Here is a 22,646-nt window from a genome sequence, read left to right as displayed (position 1 = left end):
TCATCGATTTTTAACTCTAAAACATTCAAGTCCTGGGCCCCTAATACAATATCTGGGCTGAACCTGAGACTATTTGCTCTGTGACTACAGGTGTTGGGAGAGATATCCAGCCGGACTACACAGTTTACTGCCGCAGCAAGGCCAACAAGTCCATTAATCATGATTCCAGTGGGTCAATCTCCTGCCAAGACAAGAAGGAAAGAAATGGGCTGGATATAAAAGCAGGTGAGAGCCATTCATCGGTGTTGGCTGGAGCACCATGTTGACCTTCCTGATTCTCATTAGTGTGGGCCTGGCCTCCGCTCACCATTCTGGTGAACACTTTGTGGGGTAAGCCTGGAATAGCAAACCAGTCCTTTTTCCTCATTCTGTCCAACTGAAGGGAGTTTGCTATGTGAAATTCTCTCTTTTCTGTTTCTCTCTTTCTTTCTCTACCTTACCTCCCAGGGAGAAGGTGTTCCGAGTAAATATCCAGGATGAGAAGCAGGTCCACCTGATGAATGTTTTGGCCAACAATGTGCAGGTAAATGGACAAAGGCAGACAGTTTTGTCGGAGTTTTGTCGCTCTTACTTTTGAATTTTAAAATTTATCTTGTGAGTCCTACCAAGAAAAAATGAAAATGAGACATGAAAGTTGAAAAAACTTTGAAAACAGTCTGTTTTCAGATTGTTATTGTTTATAAGACTTACTTAACTTTCCTGGTAACACAGCCATTATACTTTATCTGTTGCCATTATTAAATTAGGAAGGATTGGGGTCCTGACTTGTGATTTCAACCTTCTATCAGACACTTCCCTTACCTGATGCAGACCAAGAATTACCTTTAACTTAGGGATCTAGATGTAGACTGAGACATGAGGCAGAGGCAATACGGATGTTCTTGATTTCAAAGGCCAGTCTTCTCTCAGCTGATCCATGCAGCTTCTCATTAGTTGCCACAATAAAACAGATTTTCAATAAACTTTAAAAGAGTTGACAGAGGCTGTCAACTTGCTTCAGAATTACTGACAACCATGGGAGATTTTTAATGCAAAATACCTGACCATCTCCCTCAAAGGAGTAAAATGATCTGCCTAGAAGTAACCTGGAAAACAACTTGGGCTTTTGGCCAGGCTGAACTTGAACTTCATGTGCCATGTGTCATCACTTGTCGCTGAGTTTCTTTCATCCAAAAGAAAACTATATGAAATTTTATGGCCTTGATTTGGGCCAACTCTGAAAGACACGACAGGAGACAAAGCAACAATGGCAGGGAGGATGTTTTCAATACTTCCCTTTGGCTTTGCTGTTGCCCAAATTCCTGTGCTAGCTTTTAAAAAAGCATCTTCCATGGAATGGGAACTGACATTTTTAATTATATCGATGGTATCATGGGGCTATAACAGAACATAAGGTAGTACAGTACAAGTCTCCAAAGGGCTATTGCTGTGCCCCTTTCTTATGAATACCCAGATCAAAATATTTCAGCAATTCTTCAGTGTGGCTTGAGAGCAAAAATTGTTATTTTTCTGCATTTAAAATTATTTACTACTGAAATTTTGTGCCTGATACATACACATCATGCCTGAGTCATAGGGGCTTGAAATAGGATTTTAATAGTAATAACTAATATATATATTATATATACACATATATAGTGTTTAAGATTTATAAATGATTTTATGTACATTATTTCATTCACTTCTAACACTAATCTTGTGAGATAGGTGCTATTATTATCTGTATTTTATAGATCAGGATGCGGTTATTTTATGATCAGGAAACTGAGGTTGGATGAGATTAAATTACTTTCCCAGGGTTACACTGCTACTACCTGAAGCAGCATTTGAATACAAGTTTTCCTACCACCAGTTCCAGAGTTTTATCTCCTCACGGACACTTTCATCATCTTTTCTTACATTATAGAATTAAAATCTCCTGGAAAACAAGCTCCTCCAGGGCAAGAATTATTTCTTTTACATTTGCATGTCTGCAATGCAAAGCACATAATAAATACTTCATAAATGTTTTTTGAGGGCTCCATTTCCATTGGTTGTTTCATCTGATTCCATATGGGTAGAGCAAAATAATGGCAACATTAAAATCACAGAAACCTAGATTTGGAAGGGACCTGGGAACTCAGTAATTCTCATATAAGGTTTAGATCTTGGCTGCAAGATTCCTGACCAATGGTCACCCCAGCTTCAGCTTGCATACTTCAAAAATGAGGCGTTCACTATTTCATAGAAGCAAATATATTTTTGAATAGCTCTAATTGCAGGAGACCTTCCTTATAAAGAACCAAAATTTGCTTCTTTTTCTTTCTATCCATTAGCCCTTTCTCTGCCCAGTCAAACTAATTGAATATTAATATTCAATAAATTGAATTCCTTTTGTGTGATAACTCTTTCAAATATTCAGAACCAGATCTCATCCCGAGGAAGTGACTTAATTTCTTTGAGCCTCAGTTTCCTCATCTGTAAAATAAGGAGGCTAAATTAAAATACCTTTATTATTGTACTAAATCTATGATCTGATGTTCATGTGTCCTTCAGTTTCCTCTTCTGAAGACTAAACATCAGTCAACATTTATCAAGCACTTGGCATTATGCTAAGAATTAGGGATACCAAAAAAGGTAGACAATTTTTAGTCTCAAGAAGGTCACGATCTAATGGGCGATGACATCTAAGTTTGCCAACCTGGGGCACTGGAAAAATGGAGTTACCCTTAAGAGTATTAGAAAAATTGGAAGAGGGATATTTGGGGGAAATTAGTTCAATTTTGGACACACTGAATTTAAGATACCTTCAGGACATCCAATTCAGTCTAATAGACAGTTGAAGATTCATCAACTACTTTTTAAATAGTTCCTCATGAAGCTTCCCCAAAGCTAGTTCACCTTTCCATTTACTGTTCTTTATTTTTGTGCTTCAATTTGTCAGTGTTCCTTTAAAAAATGAATGAAGAAATGGCTAAAATATTTATTAAACAGTTACTGTGTGCTTACTGAGATAAGCATTAAATATAGCAAAAAAAAAAAAAAAAGGCAGTCTTTACTCTCAAAGAGATCATATTTGAATAAGGGAGGCAACACTTATGGAAAGTCACAATTGCAAATCAGATAGAAAATCCTAAAGTACCCAAAATTTAGCAATCCAATGAATGCAGAAAATCCAAAAACTATTAGCTCCCTCATTTTGGAGATTAATTGCATTAATCTTCCAGAGATAGCTTGGGGTTTATGGCTAGATTTCTTTCTGAAGGACCTTGCCTAAACTAAAACCAATCTGATTTTCATTGGCCAGAAATAGGTCCTAGTTCAAGCCCCATTTGGTCATTGTTTGGGTCTCTATTGACTCAGATTGAACGTTAATTTTCAATCATTTCTGCTTTGGCCAGAAATCCTGAGGTCTTCCCCTTCCAGATTTACATCATCACACACTAGAATAGCCCCAGGCATATATTAGATACCTTCAATACATTTTCTGTATTCTGACCCTTTTTTAGGTTGATTTCTGGAAACCAGATTCAGCTTCCCAAATCAAACCAGAAAGCACAACTGACTTCCGTGTTAAAGCTGATCAAGTTGACGAAGTTGTACATTTCCTGGAAGAGAATGGACTAACTTATGAGTGAGTTTGCTATTCAAAATAAATAAATCTTTTATTACATTTTAAAGTCTTTTACATATATTTTTGAAAATGGGTTTACAGATATGGTCTCATTGGTGTTAAACTATCAACTCCATAAGGGCAGGGTCTTTGCCTTATCCACTTTTTGTATCAGTTTAGATTCATTTTCTTTAAGAAGTCCTTCCTCACCCACCCTTTTAAATTCTGCAAATGAGAAACTGAGACCAAAGGATTTTAACTGACTTACCCAAAGCCACGCAACTAATCAGTGACAGAAATATTAATTGAACTCAGGTCCTCTGTTAGAAGGTAGTGCTTTGTCCGGTTTTTGTGGTGTAGCGACCACACAGTCACCATTTTCTATTTGATCATTCTTAATAGGATTTACAAGTATTTGAAAAATAGTTATCAATAAGAATTTATTTAAAATATTTTATAGATATGAAATTGTGCTAAATGTCTGAGATACAAAACCAAAGTGACACCTCAAAGATCTTACATTCTATAAGGGGGAACTGATAATGATGATTGATGATAATATGATAATGATAATGATGATGATGATTACCGCTTATAAAGTGTTCTAAGGTTTGAAAGTTATATATACATATATGTGTGTGTGTATATATTTGTGTATGTATATATGTCTCTTTATAAACCTATATTTGTTTGTTTATTTGTATGAAATCTCAGCTGTTTTTCACAACAGTGCTGTGAATATAGTCACTATTATTAACCCCACTTGACAGATGATGAAATTGAGGGTTAGGTCATTTAATCTAACTCTTAGTAATCATATAATTGGCCTTTGAGGTAGCATTTAAAATCAGGTTGTGGGCCAGCTAGTTGGTATAGTGGATAGAGCACCAGCCATAAAGTCAGGAGGCCCTGAGTTCAAATCTGACCTCAGACACTTAACATTTCCTAGTTGTGTGACCCTGGGTAAGTCACTTCACCTTCAGCAAAAAGTGCCTCAGCAAAAAGCAAAAAAAAAAAAAAAATCAGTTTCTTATGTCTCCAAATCCAGTGTTTAATTCACTATGCTACTATATGTAGGTATGTTCAAATATAAACAAATAAACATAACATAATTTGAGAGAGAAGGCATTGGCAGTTGGAGAATAAGAAAAGTTTCCCATATGTATGAGACACATTATTGATTGATTCTATAAAATCTGTGTTTGTTTCTTTAGGCTTTAATAGGTCCAGAAGTCTGTCTACCACAGGTTGAGAATAGCTCCTTTCCACTTTAACATTCTGCAGCAAAGTTACTATTGAAGCCTGTCTTCATATTTTTTGAGAAAAGTACAGCAATATCTTATGAAGGAATTCCATTTCAATTTGACAAATTTTATAAGTCACCTACTTTGTTCAAGGCACTGGGGATGCAAATTGAAAAACGATCTAGTCTCATGTCAAAGAATTCACAAATCACAGAGATTGAGGAGGGAGCTAACAAAGGGTGAGACCAGAGAAGGGCTGGTTGTCCAATTTGTCCAGAATAGGGAATGCACAAAAGAGAAGAATGTGAAATATGGATAGAAAAGAAGGGTGGAGCTATATTTCAGAGTTTTAAAAATCAGGTTGAGGATTGATACTTCATTATAAAGGAAAAGGGAGCCATAGAAAGTTACTGAATGAGGGAATGACAAGATCAGACATAAATCAGATTTTATTTTCTTCCATATTCATTGTTTATGGTAATTAATCACTTGAAAAACATTCATTAAGCACTTACTATCCACCAATCATCATGTTAACCATTAGGATGCAAATAGAAAATTGAAGACAGTTCTATCTCATAGAGAAGTCATATTCTAATAGGGGAAAAGAACACATATAAAAATTTTCAACTGCAAATACCCTAAGGACCACTGAAATCTTAAGGTTCAGCAACAATTAAAACCATATCTACTATTTGGCAGGGCCAATGACATTAGTGGCAAGAACTTTCTTTTCTGGGTCTTTTAGTAGTGGAAACAGAGAAGGCACTGCACTTGCAGAAGTCCTTTCCAGGTCCAATCTCCATAAGGGTTGCTTCCCTGGACATAGAAGTTTGATGGAGGCTTACTAGAGCCAATTATTAAATTTTCAGTGTGAGCAGTTTATACCTTGGAAATCAACAAGTGCTACAAATTATGGTTTACATAATTCATTGTTGTATTGATGGTCTAGACTTAAGAAAATAGAAGAAAAAAATTTAAAAACAAAGTAGAGAAAATATTGATGATGCAAATTAAATTTAGAAGTGTGTCATGCATACTTTTTGCTGTGGAAAGTCCATTGTTAAACATTTAACAGCACACTTTACCTAGATGTGATCAAAGGAAATTAAGTCTAATAATATTTCTGCTGGTGTGAAATATTAGAATTAACTCCTTATCATATTTGTTGAATGATATAACTAGACTATAAACTACTCTGCAGATAGATTTAATTGTAGAATAATGATTCCAAACACATTTTAAGGGATACAATGGAGACTACAGCAGTTCAACTCTAATGTTATGTCCCATGCAGCTTAGATTTCTAGACTTGCCTGAGGGAAGTATTTAACAGGACATTTTAAGTCTTTTTTTAAAACCAAAAAATATAACTGTGTTGAAAATGTTTTATAATCTGATGTTGACCAACTGCATTAAGGGTTCTTAACCTTAACTTAGGCCTTAACCTCAGCCACCCTCTGGCTATCTGCGGAAGCCCATGGGCCCCTTCTCACAATATGACTTTTAAATAATTGAAGGAAATGCTAAATTTCAGTTAGAGGTTAAGAAAAATAAAGATGTAATCTTTTTTCCCATCCAAGTTCACAGACCCCCTAATGCTTTTTCCCTGGGTCCCTTGAGCCCAGGTCAAGAACTCCTGATCTACACTGTAGACCATGAAGCTAAACTTCTGGACCTTGATGCCATCATTTAAAATCTAACGGTTCTATTGGTGAATTATTATAATTGTTTAAGGAAAACAGAAGAAAATTAATGACCACGGAATAATTTCAGCAGCCTGGCTCATGGCCTAGTTCTATTTTTATTACCCAAAGAGTAAGAGGACCAAGTGGTTGTATTTTCACATCAATCTCCCTTTACGAGCTGGGCACATCACCATCTCGTAGTGGCAACCTTTCGTGGGAGGTTGTAAGTGTGTTATCTCTGCTGGAATTCAGTGAGATCCCCAAGGGGGAAGACCTTGCTAAGTTCAATTTCCATGTGCTCATGCCTGGTGGAGTTTCTGTAGATGGCATTCTAAGTATTAAATAATAATTAAGTCCCTTGAAAATCCCCAAGAAGCAGGCCTGCAATATGTCTGCAAATATCATAAGGAGCCCCTGTGCATTCCATGAGAGCCCCTTATGGCAATACTAAATTAGCACCTCGATGATTTTTTGTCTGCAAGAATTTATGTTTTTGTGCTATATACTAGGTGCCAACTAATGCAGATAATAATAACTGACCATTCTATACCAGATGCTAAGCCTTGCACAATGCTTTTATTTTATTAAGTCCCACAATAACCCTGTGAAGTGGGTCCCAGAATCAACCTCATTTTGCAGAGGCAATTAGGTGGTACAGTGGATAGAGTTCTGGCCCTGGAATCTGGAAGACCCAAGTAAAATGCAATATCATATATGTAACTCTAGGGAAGTCACTTTATCTCTCTGTGTCTTTTTCTCTTTGTGTGTGTGTGTGTATGTATGTCTATCTTTGTCTATGTCTCTCTGTCTCTTTGTCTCTGTCTCTGTCTCTCTTTCTCCCTGTCTGTCTCTCTGTGTCTCTGTCTCTGTCTCTCTGTCCCTCTCTCTTTCTCTTTCTCTCTCTCTCTCTCTCTCTCTCTCTCTCTCTCTCTCTCTCTCTCTCTCTCTCTCTCTCTCTCCCCTCTGTCTTCCTCTCTGTCTCTCTCTCTCTCCCTCTCTTTTTCTCTGTGTCTCTGTATCTCTCTGTATGTCACTCCCTCTCTTTTCCTCCCTCCCTTCTTCCCACTTTTCCTTCCTCCTTCCCTCCCCCTTCTCTCCCTTTCTCGCTCTCTCTCCCTCCCTCATTCCCTCTATCACTGTCCCTCTCTCTCCATCTCTCTCTCCATGTCACTCTCCTGCCCTCCTCTCTCTTCCTCTCTCTCTTTACCCCCTGTCTCCCCTTTTTCTTTCCCTTTCTTCCCTTCCTAGTTGTTTCTCCACCTCTGGAATAACCCTATTTCTTTTCTCACAAACATGGAAGAGAGACTTTTTTAGTAGTTAGGTAGTCATCCCAGGGAAGGAGCAAACTTTTTTCTGATGATCTTTATTCACACAGGAAGATATTGGAGCCTGAGGTTTTGAAGATACAACATGGTAGATAGGTTCAAAATTCTGAAGAAAAAAAAAAAACATTTACTTGCTGTGTGAACAGGTTCCATTTTTTCATTACTAAATGAATAATAATAGAATCTACCTCTCAGAGAGGGGAGGTTAAAATGAAGATAGGATAGCATTTGAAAACCTTTTAAAAAGTGATTTTTAAAATACTTTTTGTGTATTTTGGACTACTTGAGCAGTATGTGATGAACTCCTCAGAATAATGTTAATAGAAAATAGAATATATAGAATTATACAGGATACCAATTATATTGAAATACAATTATCAAAATTTGTTTTAAAACAAGTTCATAGACACCTAGCTTAAGAACCCTTGCTTAAAGCACTGTGAATATGAACTGCAGTAAATAAGACTGCAAAGTTTACTTGTATATAAACTGACCCTTGACTGAGACTAAATAACAGATTCTAGTTAAAGGAATGGAAGAGTCTCACTTCTTCAAGATAACATCTCCAGTTCATTGGGCTTCCCAGGATTCTAACTTACTTGCCTAAAAAATTAAACTAGAATAAAATAAAAACTTGGATTTTTTTAAAGAACATATTAAAAGAAGAAAACAAATCACAAGTTGAAATGAGATTCTTACTGTGAAAGACATTGTTTATATCTAAGATGAAGAAATGCTTAGAAATATTTTGTCACAGATCAGAAAAATTCTCTATAGTAAATTTAATAATATCAAATAATCATTGAGCTAGGAAAGTTCTTTTTAAGTCACTCCTTGGTCTTCAGCTGATATTGATTCCATACCTATTGGAAAACAGGATATTGTGCTAAATGCTGGGATATATACAGCATTTAGATGCCCTCAGAATTCTTACAATCTAGCAGAAAGAAATGGTACAAGTCACCACAATAACAAAGAATGCAGCTCAAGTGCTCTAGAAAAGGCCTAAAATTACATCCTCTCTAAGGCAGGAAGGTTACATCCAACTGGGGAAAGCAAAAGTGGGCTTTACATTTAAATGATCATTTTCCATGATTCCAATGATCATTTTCAAAGGGCTTGTGAGTATTATCCTAAACTTAATTAGCATAGCCTATATTTCTTCAACCAGAAGAAATGGTCATCATTTTGATCTCCTTAACTTTTCTATCATGAATAAAAAACTGGATGGCAAAATGGAGTGGGGACTGTGGGAGCAAGTTACCTCCCAAGAACATTTTTCTTCTTTTAGTGAAAATGATGGTATTTTCCTTTTTGGGGTATGCCCTACAGTCACTTGTAGTTCTACAGATCTACAGAAAAATGGGGCTTAGAAATGACTTGCTCAGAATCATGAAGTGACAAAATGCTATACATATACATATATATATCTATATACATGTGTGTGTACATGTATGTGTATATACTGATGAAACTGGTGACAGTTTCCAACACCTTCTACCACATAGACTAGACTTTTATTTACTCCCCTAGCTTTCCAAAATTTATAAAGCTAACAGCTGCCTTGACTGATCAATTCTTTTGCCACCTGGAAACTATTTATTCAAGTAACTGGGGAGCCTACATATCTGAATAGAATTGTGAAATGTTATAGCTTGGTAGATTTCATTAAATTTTACAGGTCAGGAAATTGAGGTCTAGAGAAATCAGTCAATTGTCCAAGATCATAAATTGACAAAATGGGATGAAGAATCTCCATTTATTTATTCCCTATCCTTTGTTTTTTTTTTTCCTTTCAAATAGGTTTTCCTCTGCTTCTATTTAATTTTCATCCATCTCAATCTGTATGTTGCTTGAAATGGGGCATTATTTATAGTACGAACATGCTATATGCAAAGCTACTTCTCTGAGCATTCTACCACTAGATGTTTTCCAAGCTTCAGAGCAAACCTTCACAGATGGAAAGTAGGGGCCTTGAGGTACAGAGAATGTCCCTGACATACTTCATCGACATGTCCTTGGGACATCCAGGCCAGATACTTCCCTTTGATGTGCTGCCACAATTCTCTGCTGTGTCAGATGAAACTGTTCCCCCAGTTAAGGATGTGTCCTCAAACTGGTCTCTCTCTGTAGTTTGCACATCGTTCTGATCAAGGACAAAGCCCTCACATGGACCTATCCCTTTGGGAAATATTTTCCCATACAAATAACCAGAAGGAAACAGTTAACCATTCAATCAGTGGTCTGGGAGCTGAAAATTCACCTGAATGATCCTTTAACATATAACCAGTTATGTGGAAGCACTCTGTCTATGGTCCATTTCATTCTAAACCCTGTGATTCTGAGACTTCAGCTATTGCTATTAAAAATCAATCAATAAACACTGATTAAATGCTTATAATGTGCCAGACACTGTGTTAGTACCAAGGATACAAAAAACAAACAAACAAGCAAGTAAGCAAAGGAATGGAAAGGTGAAGGGAATTAGGCATTTATTAATTACCTAATATATAACAATTGTTTCATCAGCCAATAAATAATTGTGTTCTTACCACTCACTGTGCTACATTTTGAGAGTATGGCAGAAGTGAAGAGGGAGAATTTTCCACACATGAGGCTAGGCTATTGCAAAGAAATGGGAATCTAGATATGGAATGTCTTGGGTTAGGAACAGCAAATGGGCCAGAGTAGCTGCATAGTAGAGCACAAGGAACTGAGTTCAGTATAATAAGACTCTAATAAGACTAGATTGTGCCTCACAGGTAGGAGAAACTAGGTTCAAGTGCTACCTCTGATTTATCCTGCCTGTGTGTTCCAGGAAAGTTATTTGATCTCTCAGGGCCTTAAAACAAGTCAAGATGGGCAAAGAAACATCTCATATATTTTGGTAAAGGAGTTTCCTTACTTAGAAACTCCTTTTTAAATTAAGAAATATTAGATTTGGTATGACCAATGCATGAATTTATTTCTGCTTCATTATGCTTTTTTTTTTAAATAAAGAAGATTTTTTTGTGTATGAGGAAAAGAACTGGAGCAAAGAGAGGAGCTAACGATGTTAATGACCAAAAAAAAAAAAAAGAAAGAAAGAAAGAAAAAGAAAGGAAAAAATGGAATATGGTTTAACACATAGAAGAGAACAGAGAAATTTCAGGGGACAAAAATGAGCTGAGCAGATTTGAAAGTACTATGTTGTTTGACATATCCCTTTAAAAAAATAAACTATTGAATAGAGATTTTAGATTTTATATGTTGAAAATATCACAAGGCTAATTCTTTTTTAAAAGATGAACACATAGTTTTTATTTTTATTAGGGTGGGAAATCTATGTTTTCTTTCAAAGCATGTCTTTTATGGAAATGTTTTGCTTAACTTCACATATGGTTTCTTAATTGTGGGTGGGGATAAAAAGGAGAGAATTTAGAACTCAAAAATTTAAAAAACAAATGCAAAGAAAAAATTGTTTTAAATATAACTGGAGGGAAATATTAAATAAATAAATAAATCAGATAAAAAAGCAAACAAACAAACAGAAAACAGATGGGCCCATGCCTAGCAAAATGTCCTTTTTTTAACCTTTAAGACATCCGACTCAGAGCATAAACATATGCTTGACTGGCATGTTTTCATGTCAACAATGGTAGCTGAGGGTATTCCTGTAATCCATGGGGTATAGGTTATAGAAGCAGACTCAGGTAGGAAAAAATTAAAAGCCCACCCTAAAAAGCCAATCACTGTATACTTGAGTTTTAGAAATCCAGGTCCATCTGAGTCGAAAATGAGTTTATTCTGTGCACTTTCTTTACTGTCAGAGCTCACTCTTTGACCATGACAAAAAGAAAAGAATCAGAATAGTTAAATGGCAAAATAACAGTGGCTCAAGAACATGGACCTACTACAGTCTTATAAGGGGGTGGCAATGACCGTTGACAGAGTGGTAAGCCACTGCTCTTCATTGAGAAGGAATATGCCCATTTTCATGTTGAATTTCACACTTCTTTGTTGCAGGGTTTTAATTTATGACCTGAACAAATTGGTTTCAACTCAGTTTGACAGCCTCATTCGTGCCAGTGGACACAGTTATGAAAAATACAACAGCTGGGAAAAGGTATGAATTATAACAACTGCTCACACCAAATTTGTGAAATTATTCTGGAAGTCATTTTTCTCCATGGTCCTATTTTTCAGATCGAGGCTTGGACTGAAAAAATTGCTGCAGAGAATCCAGAACTTGTCTCTCGAAGTGTGATTGGAACCACATTTGAAGGACGTCCTATGTACCTTCTCAAGGTAATAATTTTTAACAAAGACCCAGCCTTCCTGAAGTATTGGAAAGCATTGAATTCTAATCTATTAACATCTGGTTCATCGCCTCGCTTATCCCAAGAATTATGTCATAACTCTTCCTGTTTCTACCTTCTACACCATCCTTCTTTAGTACCCCCTGGGGAATCAAACAGATTCCTTGGCTACTTTTATCATTTGAGAATTTTTTTAAATCATTATTTTGATTTACTCAAAGGGAAAAATGCAATAAAACAGGGGAAATTCTGACCTATAAATTTAACCACATTCCTGTAAGCAATGTAAATGATCATCTACCTTGATGAAATTGTTCTATCCCATCTGTTGTTTGCAAACCCCATTTGCTAAAGAGATCCATAAACTTCAGTCTATCAGACAACATTACAAAATGTACCAACAATTTGTTTGTGTCTTCTTCAAATGTCATTTTTATCATTTAAATCTGACAAACAAATAAAATTACTCAGATCAAGGACATAAGAGATAGGAAAAAGCCTTTGTGGCAAAGGTCACAGTAATAACAATTATTTTTTACAGTTATCTCGGTCATGTCAGTGATTAATATCTGCAAATAGCCATTTAGTGAGTGAAGCAAGAGTAATCAAGGGTCCTCTGAAAATATGAGCTTGTCAACCTTAATAAAAATAATAAACAGCCATGTAAGCCTTCATTTCCAGCTTTGTGATTGTCTAGAGGCAAGAACATTCTGTGCTCGTATTGTGTTTTAATTTAATCATGGAATATATCTCTTGGTGCTGTCAAGTTTCACCTGTTGAGTTCTCAAGCCCAGTCTGGTGATGGAATGTTTGCCACTGTATGGCAGATGAGTTATTGTTTCCTTTTTCTTCTGTTTGCAATAGATTGGAAAAGCAGGATCAAACAAGCCTGCCATCTTTATGGATTGCGGTTTCCATGCTAGAGAATGGATTTCCCCTGCATTTTGCCAGTGGTTTGTGAGAGAGGTCAGTCAATAGAGTTACCTATTGATTTGGGAAAAGTAAATGCTATTTTTAATTTCTTATAAGGTCATATTGATTATTTTGATTATCTCAAAGTAATGAGAAAGAATGACCATTTTAACAGTCCCAATATCTCATGTTAATAAATGATTTAAATCTTCCCCCATCAGACCTTTACAAGGTAAAGGTCTCACAGCAAATATTGAACAATGCTAACTTAATTCTCTTCATTCTGGCTTCCTTCCCCAAAATCTGATGGGAGGTAAACAAATGGAAAAATGAACAGGAGAGTTGTTAAGAAGGATACATTGGAGAATAATTAATATGAGTTTTGGAATAGGCCAAGTTTTATAATGATTTTCAGATGATTCTATTGCCGGTCTTATAGCATATGCAAAACCACTTTGAAAACTACAATCATATACAAATATAAGGAATTATATCATTTACCTTAATACTTTGTTAACTCAGTAATTTTAGGGAATATGATTTTATGGGATTGGGTACTCTCTTATCTAAAGCAAATTAGGACCTGCCTGGAGCTTAGATGGTCTTTAAAGATTTGCTGTGGCTAAAACCTATCACTTCTGGTCCTTAGAAAATAAATATATAATCTACCACTGGGACTACATTCAAAGCCTTTCTAATCTGATAGGACCATTAAGAGATTATGACCCACTAGTACAGCCTTCAAGCACCCAAGTCACCACAGCATCATGATGAGATACTGGGTCAGACTTAAATGGAGGATAAACCTCACTAAATAATGTTATTTTAGAGACCTCACTTTATACCTTGGTGTATAGTAGTCAGTCACTTCTACTTAGATAGAGTTGGAAGAGACCTTAAAGGACATCTAGTCAGACCACTTCATTTCTACAGATGTAGAAATTGAAGCTTAAAAAAAATATTGGATTATTTGCCCAACATCACACAGGCAGAATTCATTAGAGGCAGAATCTGAATCATTTAGAAAGGTTAACTGCACCAATGAACAGTTCTTTACATCACAAAAAGGATCTTTTCAATCCTCTTTGTTTTAAACTTGTAGACAATTAAAGGGATTCAAATAGTCACAAAAACACACAAAAAAGTATTGTTATAATTCATGATGAAAATGTATGTTGATAGTCTCACAAGTTTTGCCACAGCAGACTTACATATACTTTGAGTTCCTAAAAAAGTTGATGACCAAAAAATACAAAGAAGTTTATCAAATAAACCCTTTAATATCTATATAGAGAAGTTTAAACTGGCTAGAATTCTAGCCATTTGGGTTCGTTGTTTTCACTAGACACATTGTACTCTAGAGAATGGAAGGTGTTAAAAAAAATATATATGATTCCCTTTAGACATGACCACATGACCACCTTATAGGGGAAAAGCACTGATTGCCAAGTAAATCCTTTAATATGATCTCAGGACATATTTTTAATAATATGAGGAAGTAATAGCAGAAATAAATGTAATAGTAGAAGTTCCTTTTAATATCAGAAGAAAGAGAGTGAACAAAGAGATCTTTACTTTAATGATATTTGGAGTTAAGAAAACCTCCCCCACACCATTCATGAATTCTCTTAGGATTATTGGATCATGATATAGAGCTAAAAAGGCTCTTAGAGATCATGTAGTCCAATATTTTCATTTTATAGATGAGGAAGTGAAAGCTCTCAAAGTAAAAATGCTTGTTCAAGGTCACACGGCCCCTCTCTCTTCTTGGTTTTCATGACACTGTTCTTAGTTCTCCTCCTACTGATCTCATCACTCCTTTTCAGTATCTTTATATGGATCTTCATCTGTGTCACACCACCAAGTGAATGTTCCCAAAGACTTCCTTTGGTATTAGGACACTTACTTGCTTATTTCATCAGTTCTTATTGGTTGTGAGTTGGATCTTGCCAGCTTCTGGGAAAGACAACTCCCAGATTTCTGTATCTATCCCTTATCTTTCCTCTGAGTGCCAGCCCCACACTACAATTACCTAGTAAACCTTTAGGAGTTGATGTTCTGTAGTTATCTCAAATTTAGTATGTCCAAAACAGAATTTATCTTTTCCCTTAAACCAAATTCTTTTCTTAACTTCCCCGTTACTGCCAAGGATACCACCATCCTTCCATCTACACAATTTCATAAATTCAAGGTCACATTTGAGTCCTGTCTTTCCTTCACTCTACTACTTAATAGTGATCAATTCTTGTAATTCTTTCCTCTATACAATTCTCAGATATGTCCTGTAATAACCTCTCACATTGCTATTATCCAATATTCTAAAATTCCTCTGAACTATAATAATAAATTCATAATTTGTCTTACTGTCTTAATTCTCTCCCTACTCTAAAACAGCTACCAAAGTGATTTTTCCTGAAGTGCAGATCTGGCTGGATCACTCTCCACCCGTTCCTCAGTATACTTCAATGGCTTCCTTTTATTTCCATGATCACCTATAAATGCTCCTGTTTGGCATTTTTATATCTCCTTGCTACTAGACCCCTTCTCACCTTTCCACTCTGTCACACATTCCATTAGGAAGTCAACTTCCTATTTACCAGATTTTCTATCTTTATCCCTTTAGCCAAACTGCCTAAAAAGCTCTTCCTTTTTACTTTCACCACTTAGGATCCTTAAATTCTCTCAAGACTTAATTCAAGTGTCGCCTATTATAGGAAACCTTGTTCCCTCTACTTATTGGTTCAGTCCCTTCTAAAGTTACCTTGTATCTATTTGTATATTACTTATTTGTGTAGATTTTATCTCTTCCCTCTAGAATGGAAGCTCCTTGAGGGCAACTCTATCTAGTTGTTCTTAGAATGCTACATAGTATCTGCCACATGGAAGCGTTTAATCCAGACTAGCTGATTGAGATGAGATTCAAACTCAGTTTATCTGACTCTAGATTCAGTATTCTTTCCATAGTACCATGATTTTTTCTTCTCCACTAGCAACCAGTGAGAACTTATGTTGGAATGGTGGGGAATAATCATTCTGCTGAATATCGAGACATCCATTCTGCAGACATAGTCTATAGGAATATGAATTCTATAGCTCTATTTTCCAAAGAAGTTAAATGAAGCTATAGATATTATAATTTTTAAAAATAGCTAGCATCACTCAAAAAAGCATTGACTGTTTTATCATTATTTTCTTTGATCAGGTTGATAAGAGAATGTGTCTTATTCTGGCACTGGGAGAAAATGACTTGAGTGGTGAGGGGTGACACCCTACATTTTTTTTTAAGTCTTTAGTATTTTTGTAGATTATGATTCATCTTTAAAATAAAAACACAAAATTTCCAAATGGAAGGATTATTAGGAATCATGATGTCCAGCCATTAAATAGGAACAAATGCAAGTAGTCATCCATTACTAAGTCCTTCTAATTAAAGGAAATTCTCCTCCTCCCAAACCTGCCAATTTTTTGGAGATTAAATTGTTCGGAAGTTTTCCCTTAGGTCAAGTGGAAATCTATTTCTCTTCTACTTCAACCCACTGCTCCCAATTCTGCCCTCTAGGGCCAAGTAGTACAAATCTAATCCCTTCCTCTAAGGGGAAAAAAGATTAAAATAAAAAATTATGAAGTTTCTATGAAATAACCAGGTATAATTTTGAAGCCCATGTGACAAAGTTGTCACTTTTAATGGTGATTAGATAATTTTTAATCTCTTAAATGTTAGTGCTGTAATGCCTTTGGGTAACCAAAGGTAAAGACATTCTATTCATTTAAAACATACTGTATCTGTTTTATGCATAACACTTTCCATCCAATTAATGCACTGCAATTACTCTTCAGGCTGTTCGTACCTATGGGACTGAGATCCGAATGACTGACATTCTTGATAGATTGGACTTTTATGTCCTACCTGTTTTCAACATCGATGGCTATGTCTACACATGGACCAAGGTACACATGTTCACTTCCTGCCTAGGCATTTGTTTGCTGAAACTGAAAGTGAGAGCCCTTTTTTAAAAAACGACAATGCTGTATGCCTTCTTTCAGAACCGAATGTGGAGAAAGACCCGGTCCACTCATGCAGGCTCCAGTTGCATTGGTACTGATCCCAACAGAAACTTTGATGCTGGATGGTGTGGTAAGTATCTTTCTGACAATATGATAATTTTCTACCCAAAAGTATAGTATTCAAAATGCCTTAAATCATCACTAAGGAAAAATAAATTTCACATACGATTAGAGGAGATTACAAATGCTTAACTCCCAGCTTTTTAATTTTGGCAGAATGATGATGAAAACTACTAGTCTGTACTTCTCCAAAAGAAGATAATAGAGAAATGTTGGCAGAATTTCATGACAGCTATTTGTTTATTTTATGTATATAAATTTTCTTATATTACTCTTCTTCCAAGTCTTACTCTGCCACTTTACCATAGTATGAAAGTTACACTGCATTTTCAAAGGCTCTATTCTAGCATCCTGCCAAGGTCAAAAGGCTTCAAGTAAGTATAACACCAGCTTTAATTGACTTTCCCACAGGGAGTATGAATACTGTTACTCTATCTTTAAAAGGAATGAATTTTGCAGCGTTACAGTTTAACTGTCATCTGTAAAGACTGAAACAACTGGCAGTTTCACTGTCTTTATAGAATCACTTTTAAATGTCATAAAATGAGAGATAAACCAGGAAAAGAGGCTTTTCTGATTTGTTTCATAAAAAATATTTAACAAACTAGGTGGGGGCTCAGAGCTAATTGATGTAATTTTAGTAATTTATAAGGAAAAAGCAGAACATATCCCTCAATTGAAAGAGGATATAAGAGAAAAAATAATATGATGAGTCAAATAGTAGTCAAAGAAGGGGGGGGAGGGAGAGGAGTTGCTGTCATTGTTCACTGGTACCCAGCCCACCTGATACTACATTGGCTTTATATGGTGATATAAACCCAAAACTTGTTGGGTATTGTATGGGTTAGGCCATAAACTATTGTTTTAGTTTTTTGTTTATTTTTGGGTCATCCAAGCACCAGTCCAGCTAAGTATAGAGAGCTTTATTGTTATATATTTTGAATCCACTTTGATGTTCTGCTGGACACATGACAATATTCTGTTTTGTTTTATTTTCCTTTTTTGAAATAATGAAGTAATAAGTTTAGAGGGGCTTATTACCAAAAATTTTGATTAACAGCTAATGATTTTGCAGTGAAGGCTTTTGTGGAAAAAGGTACATTAGATTAATGATCTATATATTTTCATATTAGCGGGGAAATAAGCCATCCCACATTTCAAAGTAAAAAATCCTATAAGCTTTATGCATGCCACATGCATTCTGAGGATAGAAGAGAAGAATAAAGAATTATGATTTTAGGCATTTTAATATTAACAGGAAAAATCTACCAATCTCCTCCAATCTCACTGTGAGAAGTCCTATATAGTTTTTATATACCCTTACACCAAAGATATCAAACACATAGTCCATGTACATATATATACATATGCAGCCCCCAACACTGAACCAGATCAAAATTTAGTTAAGAAACATTTAATAAAGTAAATGAAAATACAATGGAACATAGGTTTTCTAAGTCAATAGGTGACCCATAAGAATCCTTATGGACAGTTTACTATTTGAGTTTGACACCACTACCATACACATTGTTTCTGTTTGGGGAAGATGGAGCAAGACTTATGAATTCATCAGTGGGGAAACTCTCTCTCCTATTGCAGATTGACACCATTCTTAATTTTATATTTTTAGGGAATAACCTGTAGCACTAAGTGATTAAGTGAGTCTCTTAAGGTCATAGACAAATCCAAGGCTTGATTCCAAGTCTTCATGCCTCCAAGGCAGCCATACTACACATGCTTGAGTATTATTTTTGATGATAGCTTTTTATTTTCAAAATACATGGAAAGATAGTTTTCAGCATTCACCCTTGCAAAACCTGATATTCCAAATTTTTCTCCCTCACCCCTCCTCCCCTAGAAAGCAAGTAATCTAATATATGTTGAACATATGCAATTATACTACACATATTTCCATATTTATCATGCTGCACACAAAAAAAATCACATCAAAAAGAAAAAATGAGAGAAAAAAGCAAGCAAACAACAACCAAAAAAAGGTGAAAATACTATATTGTGATCCACATTCAATTCCCACAGTCTTGTCTCTGGATGTAGATGTCTCTCTATCACAAATATACTGGAATTGCCTTGAATCACTTCATTGCTGAAAAGAACCAAGTTCATCAAAGTTGATCATCACTTAATCTTATTGTGGCTCTGTGCAATGTTCTCAGCATCAATTCATGTAGATCTCTCCAGGCCTTTCTTCATTGAGGATCATTTTTAACATTCCATTTTAACTCTAGCTATTGGCTTTGTAACTTGAAAACTTAATATGCTCTATTGGGCATCTCGTTCATGAGTTAGCGATCAATAATCATATTGCATTCTCTTATAGAAATTGGAGCCTCTGACAACCCTTGTTCAGAGACATACTGTGGACCTGCAGTTGAGTCTGAAAAAGAAACCCAAGCCCTGGTGAAGTTCATCCGCCAAAACCTTAATTCTATCAAAGCTTATGTGACAGTTCACTCCTATTCCCAGATGATGCTGTACCCTTACTCCAAAAGTTATACCCTCACAAAGAACCATGTTGAGTTGGTAAGTAAGCAACAATTTTTCATTTTTAAATGCCAGGAAAAAGAAGTATGTCATGTCTATCAAATTTATCATTTCATTATTGGGTCTTTTTGCAATGATTAGAGGAAAAGAATCTAAGGGATCATTCTGAAAGTTTTCACATATTTTCAAGGAATCTTAAGTGACCTAAAAGAAAAGCAGCAAAGGGAAATATAAATTTGTTGTATGGGTCAGAATGTCATATGGGGTTTATTAGTTAAATTTCAAAATGACAGTACTAATATTACCTTTTGCTTCAATGAAGAACTGACTTACATGACTCAGTTACAGAGATTTGGGGGATGATCGACAAAGCTACTTCATCACACACATTTTTCACAATAAGATTATACTGAGGAATATGTGAATCTCTTGTACATTCAATGTATTGTACAATACATACATATAATACATTATATGTACATACATATGTACTAAGGAATTTAATTCTTCAAAAGAACTAGAGTAGACAGAGGTAAAATTTAGTAGCGGTCAGATTTGGCAGTTAAGTGGTGCCATATTACATAGAACACCAGGCCTGGAGCCAGGAAGAGTTCATCTATATGAGTTCAAATCCAACCTCAGACATTCACTAGCTGTGTGATCCTGAAAATACACTTAACATGTATGTCTTAGATTCCTTATTTCTAAAATGAGCTGGAGATGAAAATGGCAAACCACCTCATTATCTCTGCCAAGAAAATCCCAAATGGAGTCATGGAAAGTCAGACGTGACTAAATATGAATAATGATAGTAGATAGACTAGTCTTTGGAGCCCCAAAGATTCAGGTTCAAGTATTACCTCTGATTCAACCCAGAAATTAGATAGCACAGCAAAGAGTAATAGACCTAAAGTTTGAAAGCTCTAAGTTCAAATGTGACCTCAAACACTTAAGCATTATATAAAGACTATTTGTATGATACATTGCTCTATGACCCTGAGCAAGTCACTTAATTACTAAATATTCTAGGCAATTTTCCAAAACTGTGACAGCAAAAAAAAGTAACAACTCACATTAGTAGAGGGAATTTCCTCACCTGGGAATTCCCTATGAGAAATATGTCAAGACTGTACACAAATAACAGATAAAAGATAAAATGGCTAGTTTCAATTCAGGAACAATAAAATTGAAAAATTAGAAATTAAGGAACACTTGGCTTGTAGGAATAGAAATTCTCCATCCCACAGAGAAACAGTGTAAAGTTTTATCCATTTATTTGATCCAAAATATTATATCATATAAAGTGTTACATATGTGTGTATTGGCTTTCTCGTATAATTAATATTTAGGAACAATCAATACATAAACTCAGCAGCTATAAGAAGTGGAATATTTTGTTTTGTATTGGCGCAGTTTGTTTTATGTTTTTCTAAATGAATTATGTAACCGCAAATATTTTTTGAAAAGAAAAAGAGTGGAGATATTCAATTCTTCTAGAACAAAGAAAGTTCGAAGATATAGCATCACAGTATATCAGATTTGACCAAGCATCCTTTTTACAACATCACCAGCACCTGTGGTTATCCTGTCTTTGCCTAATAGTCCCCAGTTATAGGAAAACCAGTAGCACCAAGCCTTACCACACCATCTTTAACTAGCTTTAATTGCTTGAAATTCTCTTTCTCCTCCAAGCCAATTTACTTCTTTCAACATCTATTCATTGCCCCCTATTTCTGCCTTCTGGGCCAAAAAGAAAAATCCTAACTTTTCTTTGGATTATTTTAATTGTTTTTCTACATATAAATCAAAATTGACATAGGCATTCTTTTAATGCATTTTAAGCTTCTCATTGAAGAGAAGATATATAATAGAGTAGAAAAAACACTGAGTTTAGAATCAATAAACCTGAGTTAGAATGAATGAACCTGGATCTGCAACTTATTATTTATACTGTTGTAGGACAGTCTCACAAACTCTTTGAGCCCCACTTCAGTTCCCTCACCTTCAAAAAAAGAATGTCGGGCTAAATAATCTCTAGGATCCTTTTTATCTAAATCCTATGATCTTTGGATTTTCTGATTGTATTCCATAAAGAACAGCATAGTTCATAAATATTAGAGCTAAAAAGGACCTCAATGACTGATCCTCTCATTACAAAAGTAACAAAAATAATACCAGAAGAAGGAAAAATGGTTTTTCCAAGACCACATCGCATTTAGCAACCTATCAAGACTAGATAAGACTTAGCTAGAACTTCACTGTCCTGATTCTCAACAGAACGTTCTTATGAATTCATCAATTTTTCAACTTTCTCATTATCTCAGAACTATTGTGTTATCAAATGAATATTTCAAATTCTGCTATTTTTCTATCAAGGGATCCCACTTTCACATTATTTATGTTTACATATTTTATCCAGTCCCTAGAAAAAATGTAAGCTCCTTAATAATAGGAATAGTTTTTTTGTTTTGTTTTGTTTTATTTTGTCTTCATTTCCCCAGCTCCCTGCGTGTATTAGACATATACTCCTTAGCTTTGGCTTCACTTGATTTGATTTGATTTGGCTGGGTTTCGATTGAATTGTGTTGCATATTATTTGAGAAAAGGAGAAAAGACTGGAATGAGCTGATAACTTTAAAAATGTAAATTCATTTAAATCATGGAAAAATAGAGAGTTTGAGCTATTTTGTTGAAAAAATAATTAAAGAAAAATATAAAGTTAAACCAATTATATATTTAAAGGTGTTGATTAGCAAGATACCAGAATGAAAAACTTAAAATGATTACTTTTCCAAATTAATCAACTCATCTAATTGTGGTTTTTTCAGCTTACTGACTTATTATGTTTACAAACTAAAATTAATGCTAGTGAGGGAAGCCTTATCTCAAAATATCCCTCTGAGATTTCTTCCATCCCTTCCTGCCAACACATCCTATTGTCTTCTGAAAATACAGATAGG

General features: G+C 35.3%; 1 protein-coding gene across 1 annotated transcript in view; it reads left to right on the top strand.

Annotated features, from left to right (window-relative positions):
• The first annotated feature begins 244 nt into the window (after positions 1 to 244).
• CPB1 (carboxypeptidase B1) overlaps positions 245 to 22,646 on the top strand; it is a 42,774-nt gene continuing 20,372 nt past the window's right edge. The window contains exons 1-9 of the mRNA XM_051983310.1: positions 245 to 330; positions 448 to 523; positions 3,489 to 3,613; positions 11,855 to 11,954; positions 12,035 to 12,136; positions 13,012 to 13,113; positions 16,897 to 17,007; positions 17,104 to 17,194; positions 19,523 to 19,725. Coding sequence (XP_051839270.1) covers positions 260 to 330; positions 448 to 523; positions 3,489 to 3,613; positions 11,855 to 11,954; positions 12,035 to 12,136; positions 13,012 to 13,113; positions 16,897 to 17,007; positions 17,104 to 17,194; positions 19,523 to 19,725 — 981 coding nt within the window. The 5' untranslated portion in view covers positions 245 to 259. The remainder of the gene's footprint in view (positions 331 to 447; positions 524 to 3,488; positions 3,614 to 11,854; positions 11,955 to 12,034; positions 12,137 to 13,011; positions 13,114 to 16,896; positions 17,008 to 17,103; positions 17,195 to 19,522; positions 19,726 to 22,646) is intronic.

The sequence above is a fragment of the Antechinus flavipes genome, chromosome 3, assembly GCF_016432865.1.
Source record: "Antechinus flavipes isolate AdamAnt ecotype Samford, QLD, Australia chromosome 3, AdamAnt_v2, whole genome shotgun sequence".
Classification (NCBI taxonomy): Eukaryota; Metazoa; Chordata; class Mammalia; order Dasyuromorphia; family Dasyuridae; genus Antechinus; species Antechinus flavipes.
Note: the sequence above shows the minus strand (reverse complement) of the source record. Positions and strands in the feature narration are given on the sequence as shown.